Raw genomic sequence first — 18,757 nt, 5'->3', positions numbered from 1 at the left:
GATCACCTGTAGCAGTGCGGCATGTGGACTTTCCACACATTGCTGAAATTATTTTAGACTTGCTATTCAGGAAGTAAATCTGTGTGGATCATCCCTGATAACGTGAAACAGTGGCCATATCCAGCTATATAAGAAAGAGGTCAAACAGGTTTTTCCCACCACATAATTTAAAGGCTATATTCAACTTTACAACTCGCGTATAACACGAGGGTGAGACGATAAAGTAGCATATGACCAAACCTATGCTGGCACAGTAAAAAGCTTCATTGAGATCCCTACATATTTTGGGCTTAACAGTCAACTGGGTGGTCCTAATTGTTGACTTTACAGCTCTCTCTCTATATAACAGGGAAAGTAAGCAATAACTGATTGACTCCTAAGCTCAGAAAGAGCAGTGATTTCAGGTATAAAATATAATTTAGAGAGAATGTTTTCCCATAAACAAACATGCTTTGCTCAGCTCCTCTAGTTTATTAGATGCTGCCTGTAGATTACACGGCATTTCCAAGATAACACGTTCCCTTCAGGACGCTTTGCGAAGCCACTAACGCAGAGCCTAGGGGTATGTGAGCACAACATCTTTTACAAGCGAGTACACATGGAAATAAGGCTAAAATGAATGAACATACATGCGGTGATAGACAATCTACTTGCCATGGCATATGCTCAGCCTCTGAGCTTACTTTAATCGCTCCCATGTATGTTGGCTTCACATACAAAATCTGTACTTATCTAGATGCAGATTTTCTCAGTGGATTTGCCACCAATTTCCCTTCAAAGAAAGAATATGTAAAACCCACCACAGATCTGAAGAACGATAAATTCCTGCAGATTAGGGGGTTCCAGCATGCTCTATTTCCGCGATTTTAATTTGTCGACGTTTTTGCTTTGGCATTCAATATCTTTTAGTGGATCCAAACAAAAAAACCTGCTCTTCTCCTTTACCGTTAACACAAGTGACCTGACCTTCCTTCAGGTTCTTTCTGCTTAGGAGCCCTTGCTATTTTATGTATGCAATAAAAAAAAAAATGCAGGAGGCAAAGTTGCTGCAAAAATGACACGGAGAAGCCAAAAATGATGCTTCAGAACAAAACACCACTGGCATTTTCCTGAAGAGTATTGTGCTTGAAAAAGCCAGCGGGTACATCTGCACACACTCTACAAGTGGCTCGTAAAGTCCCTATGGTTATGTAATACAAAGAAGTAGGAACCCTTTTGTGCTGCCATATGAGACCATACTGCAGCGATGGCAGCTTTTTCTCATATCTTACTGGCATCACTTGTGGGGAGTGAGGACAATAAAAGTATGGCACCGCCTAGTCACAGCTTCTGAACAAACATTGAGTCCGCTCTGCTTGTACATGCTCCATCCCCTATCCTGACGACTGGCTTCCGCCCCTATGCCCGGCACAGGACGGTGCTTATGGTTTACCTCTTGAAGTATGCAGTCAACATTTTCAGTTTTTTCTTCCATCTTTTAATCAGTGACATAGTCAAGGAACTGATTCATTTCCTATTAACCCTTTTTCATTAGTGGAATATTCATTCCTAATATAAAACTAGAAAAAGGTCTCCACTATGATGAAATCTCAATCACACTATGAAATGTCTAAGAAATAGATCTGTGGCTGGAGCTTGTGCTGGTGCTGTGGATTTTTCCTTGTTGCGGTTTTAGCTTTGGCATTAGATATTTACTGGCGGATCCCCGCACACAATGCACTCATCTCCTTCCCCACGTTTGGCTGAAGTCATATATGGCCGCCAGCTAAATGATCAGACAACAACCATCTTATGCCCACGGTCATATCCCCAAGAAGCTTCTGGGCTCTGAGAACATAGGCCGTGTATATGACGTGTGTGATCACACTGCAATATATTTAATACAGATGAAAATATTTAACCCCTTAATCAGCTACGCACTAGATATAAAATGTCACAGCCCATCACTTTGTGGTTGAACTCTACCTTACCTATATAAATAGAAGCTAGTAAAATCGTCTGTAGCCGCGCTGAAGTATGCAGCCAGCCGGTGTATGGTTACATAACATGTTATATTTAAACTCCGGAGTAATTTGTAGCATGTGGACAACCAGCCGCAGATCTGACCGAGCAAACTGCTGCAAACACCAGTACGTCACACGGAAAGTAAACGGGACGACTCATTGAAAGCGGCCCCTGTATCACCACGATATATCACCTCCAGAGACAAAACTCATCGCTCACTACATCGCCTGCTCTGCTATGCTGTCGCAATGGACAGAAAGCAAAGCTAAACCCGAAGGGTTAAAGAAGATCAGTCAACAGGTCAAAGGTGGGCCAGTTTTGCTTTCATTTTATTCCTGCTGTTCCCTGAATATTACATTTTTGGATAAATTCACCATACGGTTTCAGAGATTTGGGATTATTATGTAGTGTAAATGTTAAGGTCTTCACCAAGGGGGCGGCGTTCACAAAGTAGTAATACAACACGTCCCCAGAGAATTCGGCAGGTCACGCCCCCGGTAAACGCCATAATAATAGGCACAAAAAAATAATGGTCATCTCTCTGTATGGCAGATTTAATAAAACAAAAAGAAACAAGTAAAAACCTGAATATTCAGCACCAGGGAGAAGAAGAAAAAAAAAAAGAGCAAAAACTGGCCACTTTTATAGAAGGATATGGTTATAACGGGCATTTTCAAAACAATCAGGTGGGTGTTTTCTGGGGTAAATGACAAATATTTTTTACTGTAAGGCTCCAACAGAAAGTACATAGGAAAAAATAAGTGCTACATGTTAACATACTTTAAATGTGTAGACATCCTTCCAGGCGGCCATCTTCAGCCACATGTAATATCGGGAACATGGCTGCTTATTCGCCACTTGTGCTAGAGTCTCTAACATGGCAGTGCATGGATAAAAAACAAAACACAGAACTCAGACAAAGCCCGAGTTGTTTCATGTGGTTTATCCGGTCATACACGGAGTTGCTTTCACAGGTATAGTTTTTTGGTTCAGTTCCGCGTTCGTTTGTTTTTCCTGTATTTTGCCAAAGTAAGGAGTGGATCTGAATTACATTTAAAAAAAAAGACATCAACAAACTGGAGCAAGTTCAGAGAAGAGCGACCAGAATGGTGACCGATCTGCAAACCATGTCCTATGAGGAACGGTTACAGGATTTGGGAATGTTTAGCTTGCAAAGAAGAAGACTGAGAGGAGACTTAATAGCTGTCTACAAATATCTTAAGGGCTGTCACATTGTAGAAGGATCGTCTTTATTCTCATTTGCACAAGGAAAGACTAGAACAATGGGATGAAACTGAATGGGAGGAGACACAGATTAGATATTAGAAAACAACTTTTTGACAGTGAGGCTGATCAATGAGTGGAACACTCTGCTACGAGAGGTGGTGAGTTCTCCTTCAATGGAAGTCTTCCAACAGAGGCTGGACAGAAACCTGTCTGGGATGATTTCGTGAATCCTGCTTTGAGCAGGGGGTTGGAACAGATGACCCAGGAGGTCCCTTCCAACTCTACCATTCTATGGTTCTATGATTCTACTATTTTGGAAAACCACCGCCATGGAAAACAAGTATCGTATGTGAAAGACTCATACCTGACATCTGCTATACACTTGTATTTTCTTTTTGTTGTATGACAAAAAAACAAAGGATGAAATAGTCTGGACAGCAACATTAGGATGCCCCTTAACCCAATGCCTCATACATACATCTAGCAGCACATACTAATGGGCTCTTCAGTAAAAACCTCTGCTGATGACAGACTTGGCCCAAAGTTTGTTTGGCCTCCACTTTGTGGCCTGGCTACCTCTACACACATTTATTTTGCTCACTAACAGTGTAAATAATTCCACAGTGCTTTACACAAACCATAGGCCAGGATCTCATCACCACCATAAGAGGGGATTAAGGCCTTGAGATACATTAATCCGACAAAAGACTGCCCTAAAAGTCCGTCTGTCCCCTATATGTCAGGGAATTCTCTCTTTAATCACAATTCTATATTTTATATAATGTTCTCCTGCACACACTACACAAAACAAGCAACACATCCATTGCAAAAGAAAATCTCCAAAGGAAAATCATTGAATAGTGACTTTTTTTTTTCTTATAGCCACTAACCCTTTAATTATCTGCTAAACAAGTACTGACCAAAATAATAACCCCCACCAAAAAAAAAGCTCACAGTAATATGCCTTTAGACACAGGCAATTAAATATCAAAAGTCAGATCTAGGAGATAAATATAAGAGCTGGAACAAAAAAAAAAGAAGCTTATAAAAAAAAAAAAAAAAAAAATTACAGGACTTGTGATATTTATTTCTAGAGCTCCACCGATTCCATGGTGCTAAATATGTAAAAAGGGTTTACACACGAAACATAAATTAGAGAAGAAAATAACACTGACAGACCGCTACAGGGGGATACGGCCCTGTCTCGCGGGCTTAGTCTACTGGCCAATCTGAATAGCAGTACACAGGCTTTACCTGCACAACATCAACAAATGCTGTAATGTACAATTATGTGGGATCTGGACAGTGACCGCAGACCAGAGCAAACGGTTTGTCTGGAAACGGAAGTGACAACGTTTCGTGTTGTACATTTCTATGACAAAAAGGATGCAATCTTCATGAATGAGCAACGCCTGGGAGGCAGGTGGAAGGATGTCATTATGCTCAAAACTATTTTTTCTTTCCCTCGAACACTCACATGCCAAAACAAAGTGCAAACTGTCCTGGAGCGCTGCCAGGCCGTACTTCCAGAGCGTAGCTGGCACCGGACGACAGCTGCACATCTGTACACCAGTCTGGCCGATTCACAAAGTAAAGCGGCCAGGCTCCCATGGAAGGAAGTAACAATATATTTAACGCTTGTGTTACAATAGGCTGATTAATGCAATGCTGGGCTCCATCCACACAAGGGTTTGGAGTTCAGTTTCAGGAACACAGAAGTAGAATTTATGTGGAAAATAGATCCATGACTAAACAGATGCAAGCGGCCCCGAACTGAAAGCAGACCGACCCCATGATAGTCAGTAGGGCCCTTCTGCTTGCTGGCAGTTTGCATTCTTGTAGCAGGTCTGTTTTCCATATGCATCCCGTTTCTTTGTTCCTAAAACTGAGCTGATAAATGGAACTCAGAATCCAGGTATGAACAGAGCCTTAAAGGGCTATTCTCAAGATTGAAAGTTATACCCTATCCATGGTATACTTACAGCTTACTGATTATTTGGGTCACATGCGAGCTCTAGATCCCAGGGATAGGGTGCTGCAGACTCCATTCTTGAATAAAATACAGGTGGGCAAGTTGAACTTCTGCTCTAACTGTCTATGGAACTGCTTGAAAAAGCTGAGCACTATACTCCGATTCTCAGGCAGTCACATAGACAATATGGAAGTCAAGCATAGCACTAATCAATATATGGCTCTGCAAAAACGGATTCCCGGGAACCAGAACCACAATCTCATGACCAATGGGTGCAGTCGAACCCTCCATGATAAGTTATCCCCAATAAGATTTTGCAAATAACCCTTTAATATATGTTTGCACCACATATATAAAACCAGTATAACACTACAATGCAAAAAATAATGGACATGAAGCACTCAGCAGATAATACTGAGATCTGATCTATTCACATACTTTTAAGAAAAAAAAGCCAGCAAAGACCAATTAACATGGGACACTTAAAGGGGTGGTCCACAACCTACAATGTATTTTCTAAATATCTACTTCTCACAATCTAGCTAATCCTTTAATGTTTTTACTGCACGGTGTCTCAAACATGATGTCACAGGAGGCTGGGGCTGCACTCACTCCCCGCAGCATCCATCGCTCCTCCTGGAACAGTACGACACAGGGGGCCGCACTGCAGTTACTCGCTAGTTTCTCCCTTCTAAGACATCCTAGATGCTGGAAGCTGTGGGAGATGCGAGTGCAGTGCCAGCACTCTGCTTCTATCTCTGCTGCTGGCATAGCTTCTAACTGAAAGACGCCGCCGTCAGGGGGTGGAGATAGAAGTGAGTGACATCAGTGCAGCCCCACAGCTTCTAGTACAGACCTCAAACGAATCACCATCAGAGGGCGGAGATAAAAGCAGCTAGTCAAACCAGCGCCTCCCCTGATAAATGATTAGTCGGAGGGAGTTGACAGAAGCTGTTGGGCGGCGCTGGTGTCATTCACTTCTATCTCCACCTCCTGACGATGTCTTCTTTCATTTGGAAGTTATGGCGGTGGAGTAGATAGAAGACTAGTGCCGATGCAGCACTCACCTTTCCCACAGCAACCATCACTCAAGATCCAAAATCCTGGATGTCTACAGAGGGCAGCGATGCAAAAAGCTAGTAAGTAACTTTAGTGCAGCCCCCTGATTATGTCTTGTTCCAGGAGGAGCAAAGGCCACTGCGGGGAGTGAGTGCAGACCCAGCTTCCTGTGATATCACGTTTAAGACAACTCTCAAACAAAATGTCACAGGAAGTTCCATAACAAAAAACAAACACATTTACGGATTAGTTAGATAGGGAAAAGTGTTGTATAATAAAGCAAATTACAAAAGTGGTTAGGGTGTAATGATATGTTTAGAAAATACATTTGAGGTGTCAGTCACCCATTTAAGCTATATGAACATTAACAGGAACCTTTCAGCTGATTTATGCTGCCTAAACCACAGGCAGCATGAATCACACAATGACTGCACTACTGCAGTCATGTTTCATTCAGACCACTGCGGTATTTCTTCACTGGGGATGTGCGCTTTTGCCACTCCCTACTATATATGCTGTCAATCACTGCTCGGCAGGGACAGACTGATTCAGCAGTGGTGGTCAGTCTCCTAGGCAACGAGATGTATACAAAAGAACAGCGACAATTTTAGTAAACTGTAAATTGCACAAATGCACCTTTTTACAAGCATTATTTGACAATACCCAAATATGAAGATCGGAATAACCTTTTAAAAGGTATTGTCCACCATAAGGAACAATTTATTTTTCTTAAATGCATTGCTGCTAAAAAATAAATAAAAAAGTGTTTTATTAAAATTTTTGCACAGTTGTGTTTTTACAGATTTTTTGTTTCCAGGCATATTTAAATATGAAGTGGTCATAAATCAGATGAGGGGAGCTCAGAAAAAGATCTCTGATATTTTGTCATAGATGGCTGACTGACAGGTTCTCAGATAACGGCTCATGCAGACATCTGTCCAAACTGGTCCAATCATAGACAGCTAAAACCCGGACTGGCAGCGGGTCTCCTGACTGGAGCGTGACAGCTTCATATACTTCTATTTTCCATGAGCGCTAACTCATTCTGCAGCCAGTCACAGATGAGGCTATAAAAAGCTAAATTTCCTAATAAAATCCAATTGAGAAAAAAAAAGGATTAGCCCCAATTAGATGCATTTAAATAATAAATTTAAAAAAGAGCCGAACAGTGGACAACCTCTTTAGTTTATCCATTAACATAAGAGCTGACAGCAATTAATTACCTTCGTCTACCGAGTGCTCTCAGCTCCCCATACACCTATTTGCAGATAATCTCTCTGCTCATAAACACTTGGAAGGAATCTGGTTTAAATGAACAACAAAATTCAACTAAACAAGTAATAAGATTGTAGGGAGATGAAAAAAGAACCCTGAAGTACAGAACACTGCGGTCCCGATCAGAAGGGCGGCCCAACAGAGGTCAGATCATGGTCATGTTTGTAAATGTCTTTTCCTAATGCCGTCATTTAACCCAATGTATTCAGTAATTAGTAGTACGGTGCCACCTGGCTGGGGCCTGGTATTCCTCGTACATTAGTGAGCATTCAGGACACAGCCCTGTCATTCTGAGTCACATCTGGGTAGGAACTGCCAGAAGATTCAACCCCATTAAAGGCCACCATTTACTGCACTACATCTAGGTACAGAGAAACGGTTTCCTAACAATAGCAAGTATGGTGCAGCAACACAAAGGAGACAAGAGCAGAAAAGAACAGGCACCAATCAGGGATCAGGTCCTATACTGATGCGCTAGACAGGCGGCCAGACTCAGCGACTATCCGCCAGTACACGCTCACAGCACGTCTCTAGAGATGGCCATGTCCACGTATCTATGGCAGGCTACTACACACCTACAGCCACTGCTGTCACCAGGGTGTATGGTCGGATCCTGGCAGCACACTGTGTACATGGAAATACCACTGTCACCAGGTGTATGGTCGGATCCTGGCAGCACACTGTGTACATGGACATACCGCTGTCACTAGGTGTATGGTCGGATCCTGGCAGCACACTGTGTACATGGAAATACCACTGTCACCAGGTGTATGGTCGGATCCTGGCAGCACACTGTGTACATGGACATACCGCTCTCACCAGGTGTATGGTCGGATCCTGGCAGCATACTGTGTACATGGACATACCGCCGTCACCAGGTGTATGGTCGGATCCTGGCAGCACACTGTTTACATGGAAATACTGCTGTCACCAGGGTGTATGGTCGGATCCTGGCAGCACACTGTGTACATGGACATACCGCCATCACCAGGTGTATGGTCGGATCCTGGCAGCATACTGTTTACATGGACATACCGCTGTCACTAGGTGTATGGTCGGATCCTGACAGCACACTGTGTACATGGACATACCGCCATCACCAGGTGTATGGTCGGATCCTTTCAGCACACTGTGTACATGGACATACCACTGTCACCAGGTGTGAACTCGGATCCTGGCAGCACACTGTGTACATGGACATACCGCCGTCACCAGGGTGTATGGTCGGATCCTGGCAGCATACTGTTTACATGGACATACCGCTGTCACTAGGTGTATGGTCGGATCCTGACAGCACACTGTGTACATGGACATACCGCCATCACCAGGTGTATGGTCGGATCCTTTCAGCACACTGTGTACATGGACATACCACTGTCACCAGGTGTGAGCTCGGATCCTGGCAGCACACTGTGTACATGGACATACCACTGTCACCAGGTGTGAGCTCGGATCCTGGCAGCACACTGTGTACATGGACATATCGCTGTCACCAGGTGTGAGCTCGGATCCTGGCAGCACACTGTGTACATGGACATATCGCTGTCACCAGGTGTATGGTCGGATCCTGGCAGCACACTGTGTACATGGACATATCGCTGTCACCAGGTGTATGGTCGGATCCTTTCAGCACACTGTGTACATGGACATACCACTGTCACCAGGTGTGAGCTCGGATCCTGGCAGCACGCTGTGTACATGGACATACCGCTGTCACCAGGTGTATGGTCGGATCCTGACAGCACACTGTGTACATGGACATACCGCCGTCACCAGGTGTATGGTCGGATCCTGACAGCACACTGTGTACATGGACATACCGCCATCACCAGGTGTATGGTCGGATCCTTTCAGCACACTGTGTACATGGACATACCACTGTCACCAGGTGTGAGCTCGGATCCTGGCAGCACACTGTGTACATGGACATATCGCTGTCACCAGGTGTATGGTCGGATCCTTTCAGCACACTGTGTACATGGACATACCACTGTCACCAGGTGTGAGCTCGGATCCTGACAGCACACTGTGTACATGGACATATCGCTGTCACCAGGTGTATGGTCGGATCCTGGCAGCACACTGTGTACATGGACATATCGCTGTCACCAGGTGTATGGTCGGATCCTTTCAGCACACTGTGTACATGGACATACCACTGTCACCAGGTGTGAGCTCGGATCCTGGCAGCACGCTGTGTACATGGACATACCGCTGTCACCAGGTGTATGGTCGGATCCTGACAGCACACTGTGTACATGGACATACCGCCGTCACCAGGTGTATGGTCGGATCCTGACAGCACACTGTGTACATGGACATACCGCCATCACCAGGTGTATGGTCGGATCCTTTCAGCACACTGTGTACATGGACATACCACTGTCACCAGGTGTGAGCTCGGATCCTGGCAGCACACTGTGTACATGGACATATCGCTGTCACCAGGTGTATGGTCGGATCCTTTCAGCACACTGTGTACATGGACATACCACTGTCACCAGGTGTGAGCTCGGATCCTGGCAGCACGCTGTGTACATGGACATACCGCTGTCACCAGGTGTATGGTCGGATCCTGACAGCACACTGTGTACATGGACATACCGCCGTCACCAGGTGTATGGTCGGATCCTGACAGCACACTGTGTACATGGACATACCGCTGTCACCAGGTATGAGCTCGGATCCTGGCAGCACACTGTGTACATGGACATACCGCTGTCACCAGGTGTGAGCTCGGATCCTGGCAGCACACTGTGTACATGGACATACCGCTGTCACCAGGTGTGAGCTCGGATCCTGCCAGCACACTGTGTACATGGACATACTGCTGTCACCAGATGTGAGCTCGGATCCTGGCAGCACGCTGTGTACATGGACATACCGCTGTCACCAGGTGTGAGGACTCATCCTGGCAGCACACTGTGTACATGGACATACTGCTGTCACCAGGTATGAGCTCGGATCCTGGCAGCACACTGTGTACATGAACATACTGCTGTCACCAGGTGTGAGGACTCATCCTGGCAGCACACTGTGTACATGGACATACCACTGTCACCAGATGTGAGCTCGGATCCTGGCAGCACGCTGTGTACATGGACATACCGCTGTCACCAGGTGTGAGGACTCATCCTGGCAGCACACTGTGTACATGGACATACTGCTGTCACCAGGTGTGAGCTCGGATCCTGCCAGCACACTGTGTACATGGACATACTGCTGTCACCAGATGTGAGCTCGGATCCTGGCAGCACGCTGTGTACATAGACATACCGCTGTCACCAGGTGTGAGGACTCATCCTGGCAGCACACTGTGTACATGGACATACTGCTGTCACCAGATGTGAGCTCGGATCCTGGCAGCACACTGTGTACATGGACATACTGCTGTCACCAGGTGTGAGCTTGGATCCTGCCAGCACACTGTGTACATGGACATACCGCTGTCACCAGATGTGAGCTCGGATCCTGGCAGCACGCTGTGTACATAGACATACCGCTGTCACCAGGTGTGAGGACTCATCCTGGCAGCACACTGTGTACATGGACATACTGCTGTCACCAGGTGTGAGCTCGGATCCTGCCAGCACACTGTGTACATGGACATACCGCTGTCACCAGATGTGAGCTCGGATCCTGGCAGCACACTGTGTACATGGACATACTGCTGTCACCAGGTGTGAGCTCGGATCCTGGCAGCACACTGTGTACATGGACATACTGCTGTCACCAGATGTGAGCTCGGATCCTGGCAGCACACTGTGTACATGGACATACCACTGTCACCAGGTATGAGCTCGGATCCTGGCAGCACACTGTGTACATGAACATACTGCTGTCACCAGGTGAGGACTCATCCTGCCAGCACACTGTGTACATGGACATACTGCTGTCACCAGGTGTGAGCTCGGATCCTGCCAGCACACTGTGTACATGGACATACCGCCGTCACCAGGTGTGAGGACTCATCTTGGCAGCACACTGTGTACATGGACATGCCGCTGTCACCAGATGTGAGCTCGGATCCTGGCAGCACACTGTGTACATGGACATACCGCTGTCACCAGGTGGGAGCTCGGATATTGGCAGCACACTGTGTACATGGACATACCGCTGTCACCAGGTGTGAGCTCTGATCCTGGCAGCACACTGTGTACATGGACATGCCGCCGTCACCAGGTGTGAGGACTCATCCTGGCAGCACACTGTGTACATGGACATACTGCTGTCACCAGGTGTGAGGACTCATCCTGGCAGCACACTGTGTACATGGACATACCGCTGTCACCAGGTGTGAGCTCGGATCCTGGCAGCACACTGTGTACATGGACATACCGCTGTCACCAGGTGTGAGCTCGGATCCTGGCAGCACACTGTGTACATGGACATAACGCTGTCACCAGGTGTGAGGACTCATCCTGGCAGCACACTGTGTACATGGACATACCGCTGTCACCAGGTGTGAGGACTCATCCTGGCAGCACACTGTGTACATGGACATGCCGCTGTCACCAGGTGTGAGCTCGGATCCTGGCAGCACACTGTGTACATGGACATACCGCTGTCACCAGGTGTGAGCTCGGATCCTGGCAGCACACTGTGTACATGGACATAACGCTGTCACCAGGTGTGAGGACTCATCCTGGCAGCACACTGTGTACATGGACATGCCGCTGTCACCAGGTGTATGGTCGGATCCTGGCAGCACACTGTGTACATGGACATGCCGCTGTCACCAGGTGTGAGCTCGGATCCTGGCAGCACACTGTGTACATGGACATACCGCTGTCACCACACTGTGTACATGGACATACCGCTGTCACCACACTATGCACATAACCTGTCACCGAGCCGCCTCGCCATACGGCCGGTGCCGTGCTGCCCCCACACCCGCCCGCTCTCCGCTCACCAGCTTGTGTTGTGTCACTGAGATCCTGTCGCGCTGCGCTCCGCGGAAACTCTCTCAATTTCCTGCCGCTCAGATTCAGAGACCCGGTGACCGCAGCTTCCTCCAGAGCCCTTTCTAGTGAACGGTTCCAAGCTGCAGGTCCCACACCAGTGCCGGAAGCAGAGGGCACTCCGTGACCATTATGGATAATACCAGTATAACTGGGAACCACCGAGCCTTCGGCCAACACCGCGGCCGCCATCACCCCCGACTCCTCAGTGAGCCTGCGCAACCAAGCTGACGGGAAACGCGAGCCAGGGGCAGGGACAGGCCGTAACGCGCATGCCCGTTAAGCCAGCACAGATGGTCTACCGCGCAGGCGTAACAGCCTGCCGGATGTGTCTACTGCGCAAGTGCGCATGTGTCGTTCTTTGATGTCGGGTTGTAAGCTTTATCGAACTTCATTAAGTGAACTACAGAACGTGAAGTCTGGTGGAATCCCAGGAAGGGTCTGCCGTGTGTGGTGTGCCGGGGGGCACTGTCCTGTGTGGTGTGCCAGGGGGCACTGGAGTGTGTGTTGGCCAGAGGGCACTGGAGGGTGTGTTGTGCCAGGCCAGGGGGCACTGGAGTGTGTGTTGTGCCAGGGGGCACTGGAGGGTGTGTTGTGCCAGGGGGCACTGGAGTGTATGGTGTGCCAGGGGGCACTGGAGTGTGTGGTGTGCCGGGGGGGCACTGACGTGTGTGGTGTGCCGGGGGGCACTGGAGTGTGTGGTGTGCCGGGGGGCACTGACGTGTGTGGTGTGCCAGAGGGCACTGGAGTGTGTGTGGTGTGCCAGAGGGCACTGGAGTGTGTGTATTGTGCCAGGGGGCACTGGAGTGTGTGTGGTGTGCCGGGGGGCACTGGAGTGTGTGGTGTGCCGGGGGGCACTGGAGTGTGTGGTGTGCCAGAGGGCACTGGAGTGTGTGGTGTGCCGGGGGGCACTGACGTGTGTGGTGTGCCAGAGGGCACCGGAGTGTGTGTGGTGTGCCAGGGGGCACTGGAGTGTGTGTGGTGTGCCGGGGGGCACTGGAGTGTGTGTGGTGTGCCGGGGGGCACTGGAGTGTGTGTGGTGTGCCGGGGGGCACTGGAGTGTGTGGTGTGCCGGGGGGCACTGACGTGTGTGGTGTGCCAGAGGGCACTGGAGTGTGTGTGGTGTGCCGGGGGGCACTGGAGTGTGTGTGGTGTGCCAGAGGGCACTGTAGTGTGTGTGGTGTGCCGGGGGGCACTGGAGTGTGTGTGGTGTGCCGGGGGGCACTGGAGTGTGTGGTGTGCCGGGGGGCACTGACGTGTGTGGTGTGCCAGAGGGCACTGGAGTGTGTGTGGTGTGCCGGGGGGCACTGGAGTGTGTGTGGTGTGCCAGAGGGCACTGGAGTGTGTGTGGTGTGCCAGAGGGCACTGGAGTGTGTGTGGTGTGCCGGGGGGCACTGGAGTGTGTGTGGTGTGCCGGGGGGCACTGGAGTGTGTGTGGTGTGCCAGAGGGCACTGGAGTGTGTGTGGTGTGCCAGGGGGCACTGGAGTGTGTGTGGTGTGCCGGGGGGCACTGGAGTGTGTGTGGTGTGCCGGGGGGCACTGGAGTGTGTGTGGTGTGCCAGAGGGGACTGGAGTGTGTGTGGTGTGCCGGGGGGCACTGGAGTGTGTGTGGTGTGCCGGGGGGCACTGGAGTGTGTGGTGTGCCGGGGGGCACTGGAGTGTGTGGTGTGCCAGAGGGCACTGGAGTGTGTGTGGTGTGCTGGGGGGTACTGGGGTGGATGCCATGCACATAGCAAGGGTTAAAATCTCTGATGAACTGGACACATAGAGTGCAGGAATGGGGGCTTCCAGCTCATCAGACTCGCAGTATAATCTTCCTACTCATCTGCTTGTCAGACGTTAGCGGTGAAAAGATACCCGTCACACCGTGAGTGACATGAAGTCTTAAGATTTATGTTAGGAATATATATATACTGTAGATGGAATGGGACAGTCAGCTAAACCAAAGCATTTTTACCAGAAGGCCTTAATAGAGTGCAGTGTGATCTGGATCTTTGGAATAGCCATCATGTGAGTGAGAAGAGCTGACAGGCACTGGGAACCTGGGAAGACAGAAAACGCATTTACATCACATTACTTATACATTAAGGCTTCTTCCACACTTCCATCGGTACGGGGCTGTCACAAAGCATCGGCGCCACGTACTAACAGACAGTGGTGATTTCCTGCACAACGTGGGCAGTGGACGCAGTGTTTCAATGTGTCCGCTGCCCATAGTAAGCTCCCAGGGAGGAGGGGTGGAGTTACGGTCGGGCATGCGCAGTTTAAAATGCAGGACACGACGTACGAAAAAACGTTCCCTTGAAAGTTTTTTCGCTGTGACGGCCCACCAAATACCGACGCATCCAGTGTACGACATGGAACGTGTGTCCATATGTCGCAATCCGTCGGACATACAAGTCTATGGGAAAAAAACGCATCATGCGGGCACATTTGCAGGATGCGTTTTTTTCCCAAAACGACGCATTGTGACGGATCTAAAAAGACGGAAGTATGAAAGTAGCCTGAGACGTAAATGAATGAGATGGCTTCTTTATTAATAACTGATGGAGGGCACAGCTTGCTTGTTTAGTAAGCCATGCTTCTTAACTTTAAAGAGAATCTGTCACCACATTTGTCCTATGGAACCTATTAATGTAGACATACAGGATATAGAATACTGATAACAGTCTTACCTGTGATATCAGATGCCTTGTTGTGGATAAATTATCTTTCATCACTTTATATAAATTAGCTCTTCAGGCTCTGTGGCAGATGGTACTTGGATGATAACTCTGCCTTTGTAATTCATTATCATGTGAATCGCCTCCCATGGCGTCACTGTGTGCCTGTGACGTTGGGTTTTTGTCCTGTAATCTTGCACCAGTGCAGTCCCAGTGGCATTGTTCCTCTTCGGTGTTCCTCCCTTCTCTGGGTATAGGCTTCACATTCCTACTGACTCACCTGCACAGTAGTATGGTCTAAGAAACTTCTCTACAGGTAACGTCACCTAAGCACTTATACACAAGGAATGGCGTAAAACATAAAACCAATTCTTGACTTACTACTGATTTGTTCATTCTTCCTCCCAAAGGTCGCAGTAAGGCTCGGCTCACATTTATCCTGTGCTCTGCGCTGAGCGCTTACATCGGGGTTTCTGTGTAAATCTCTTAAATATGTGATTCAGACTGAACCCCCGGCAGAAGATTCCTATAATGAGGCAGATGGAGGCACTGTGGACGCTGTCTGACCTGTGATCTGGCTCCATCTTTTTAGGATTGCATAAAAGCGCTGTTTGCCACAGTTTTGTGCACTTCTGAAAAGAAGGACACTGATGCACAGAGGCCAGACGGAGCCCAGAGTAACTCTGCTGCGTCATTATAGTGAATGGATCCCTTGAGGGTTTCATCTGAATCACGTCACTTGGAGATTTAGGCCGGAGTCACACTACCGTATAACATGGCCGAGTGCTATGTGATAAAAACATCTCATAGCACTCGGCCCAGTGTTATACTATGTGGCAGCGTGGCTAGGACGTGCACCAAGATAGCAGTGCTTTCCTGAGCTCTTCTGCATATGAGCCTGCAATCTTGATTTATCACCTATCAAAAGACTTTGATGGACTAAAAAGTACTAGAAGACCACCATCATCCTTGGATCCTTTCTAACCCACTGGGAAACTCTAGGTTTTCAAAATGCCCAAACCTGGACCGAAGGAAGGAACTGCCGTTCCTCAGACACAGATACCCAAAGCAACGTGAATACCATCTCCTCTCTGGCACCTGCGACTTCCAGACCAAGGTCCATGAACCCCCTGGACATCGAGGAGAGGACCCATCATCCTGTCCCGGGACCTTCACCAGTGATCAGGGGGAGGGTCCCTTCTCAAAGCAAGTTACCTATGCCAGCCGGAGTAAATGAAGAGATCGCAGTGAGTGATTCTCTGCTTCCACAGAGCAGCATGCTGCATCCATGTACTGAAGTGGAGAGAGGTGCCAGTTCAAAAACAGCTGGTATCTCTTCCAGGCAATCAAATTTAGAAGAGTCAAATTCCCTATTAAATTAAACTAAATAAAGTTGCATAAACTAAAAATCACAGATCAAGTAGACAGGAAGAGAAGCAATAATTTAAAGTTTAGGGAATCCCTGAAAGCTTCCCCCCCCTGCAGATCTGACTTCATACATAAAAATATCCTTCAAAAAGTTTTCCCTACTATTTCCGAATTGGAATCAACTTTGGACAGAACTCATAGGTTACAGAAACCTAAATCTCTCCCTAGAGAAGTTCCTACAATTTGAAAGATTTTATTCCGCATTATATAATTAAAAAAATGACTCCAACACCCAGCCTAAAATTGAAGATATAAATCACTTCCTTTCACGGATCAATTGACCCCATCTTAATTTAGACCAACCTAAATGTTTAAAACTTCCCTTTATCCCCTTCACGACATGCGCCGTACTAGTACAGCGCATGTCGTGTCTCCCCCTTTGATGTGGGCTCCGGCGGTGAGCCCACATCAAAGTAGCGACATGTCAGCTGTTTTGTACAGCTGACATGTGCGCGCAATAGCGGTGGGTGGAATGGCGATTCACCCTCCGCTATTAACCTGTTAAATGCCGCTGTCAAACGCTGACAGCGGCATTTAACTACCGCTTCCGGACGCGCGGATGGAAATGAGCGCATCGCCAACCCCCGTTACATGATCGGGGGTCGGCGATGCTTCAGGATGGTAACCATAGAGATCCTTGAGACCTCTATGGTTACTGATGCCGACCTGCTGTGAGCGCCCCCCTGTGGTCGGCGCTCACAGCACGCCTGCATTTCAGCTACATTGCAGCGATTTGATGATCGCTGCTACGTAGCTGAGCCGATCGAGTTGTGCCAGCTTCTAGCCTCCCATGGAGGCTATTGAAGCATGGCAAAAGTTAAAAAAAATGTTTTTAAAAATATGAAAAAAATATAAAAGTTTAACCCCTTTCTGCCAGCTGACGGAATAGTACGTCAGCTGGCAGATCCCCTGCTTTGAGGTGGGCTCCGGCGGTGAACCCACCTCAAAGCCGCGACATGTCAGCTGTTTTGTACAGCTGACATGTGCGCGCAATGAGCGCGAGCGGAATCGCGATCCGCCCGCGCCCATTAACTAGTTAAATGCCGCCGTCAAGCGCTGACAGCGGCATTTAACTAGCGCGCGCGGCCGGAAGTGCTCGCACCGCTGACCCCCGTCACATGATCGGGGGTCAGCGGTGCATTGCCATAACAACCAGAGGTCTCCTTGAGACCTCTATGGTTGTTGATGGCCGATTGCTTTGAGCGTCACCCTGTGGTCGGCGCTCAAAGTACACCACCATTTCTACTACATAGAGGTGATCTGTACTTCACCTCTATGTAGCAGAGGCGATCGTGTAGTGTATGCTTCTAGCCTCCTATGGAGGCTATTGAAGCATGCCAAAATTAAAAAAAAGTGTTTAAAAAAAATATAAAAGTTCAAATCACCCCCCTTTTGCCCCAATCAAAATAAAACAATTAAAAAAAAATCAAACCTACACATAATTGGTATCGCCGCGTTCAGAATCACCCGATCTATCAATAAAAACAAAGGATTAACCTGATCGCTAAATGGCGTAGCGAGAAAAAAAATCAAAACGCCCAAATTACGTTTTTTTGGTCGCCGCGACATTGCATTAAAATGTAATAACGGGCGATCAAAAAACGTATCTGCACCAAAATGGTATCAATAAAAACGCCAGCTCGGCACGCAAAAAATAAGCCCTCGCCCGGTTCCAGATCATGAAAATTGGAGACGCTACGGGTATCGGAAAATCGCGCAATTTATTTATTTTTTTTATTTAGCAAAGTTTGGAATTTTTTTTACCACTTAGATAAAAAAATAACCTAGACATATTAGGTGTCTATGAACTCGTAATGACCTGGAGAATCATAGTGGCAGGTCAGTTTTAGCATTTGGTGAACCTAGCAAAAAAGCCAAACAAAAAACAAGTGTGAGATTGCACTTTTTTTGCAATTTCATCACACTTGGAATTTTCCCGTTTTCTGTTACACGACATGGTAAAACCAATGGTATCGTTCAAAAGTACAACTTGTCCCGCAAAAAATAAGCCCTCACATGGCCATATTGACAGAAAAATAAAAAAGTTATGGCTCTGGGAAGGAGGGGAGCAAAAACCGAAAACGGAAAAAGCTCCGGGGGTGAAGGGGTTAAATCACCCCCCTTTCGCTCCATCCAGTACGAGAAATTTCTAGACTAATCAACTAATC

At 47.8% G+C, this 18,757-nt stretch overlaps 1 protein-coding gene across 5 annotated transcripts in view; it reads right to left on the bottom strand.

Moving 5' to 3' along the window:
• LRCH3 (leucine rich repeats and calponin homology domain containing 3) overlaps window positions 1-12,868 on the bottom strand; it is a 116,162-nt gene extending 103,294 nt beyond the window's left edge. For 2 of the 5 annotated variants that reach the window (XM_077290160.1, XM_077290161.1), the window contains exon 1: window positions 12,450-12,762. In XM_077290160.1, coding sequence (XP_077146275.1) covers window positions 12,450-12,690 — 241 coding nt within the window. In that variant the 5' untranslated portion in view covers window positions 12,691-12,762. Of the gene's footprint in view, window positions 1-12,449 lie in introns of all 5 variants that reach the window. The other 3 variants (XM_077290163.1, XM_077290162.1, XM_077290159.1) reach the window with 3 other exon arrangements.
• Between the last annotated feature and the right edge of the window lie 5,889 nt (window positions 12,869-18,757).

Source organism: Ranitomeya variabilis, chromosome 2, assembly GCF_051348905.1.
Source record: "Ranitomeya variabilis isolate aRanVar5 chromosome 2, aRanVar5.hap1, whole genome shotgun sequence".
NCBI classification, from domain to species: domain Eukaryota; kingdom Metazoa; phylum Chordata; class Amphibia; order Anura; family Dendrobatidae; genus Ranitomeya; species Ranitomeya variabilis.
The sequence above is the reverse complement of the archived record's forward strand: the minus strand, read 5'-3'. Positions and strand labels throughout refer to the sequence as shown.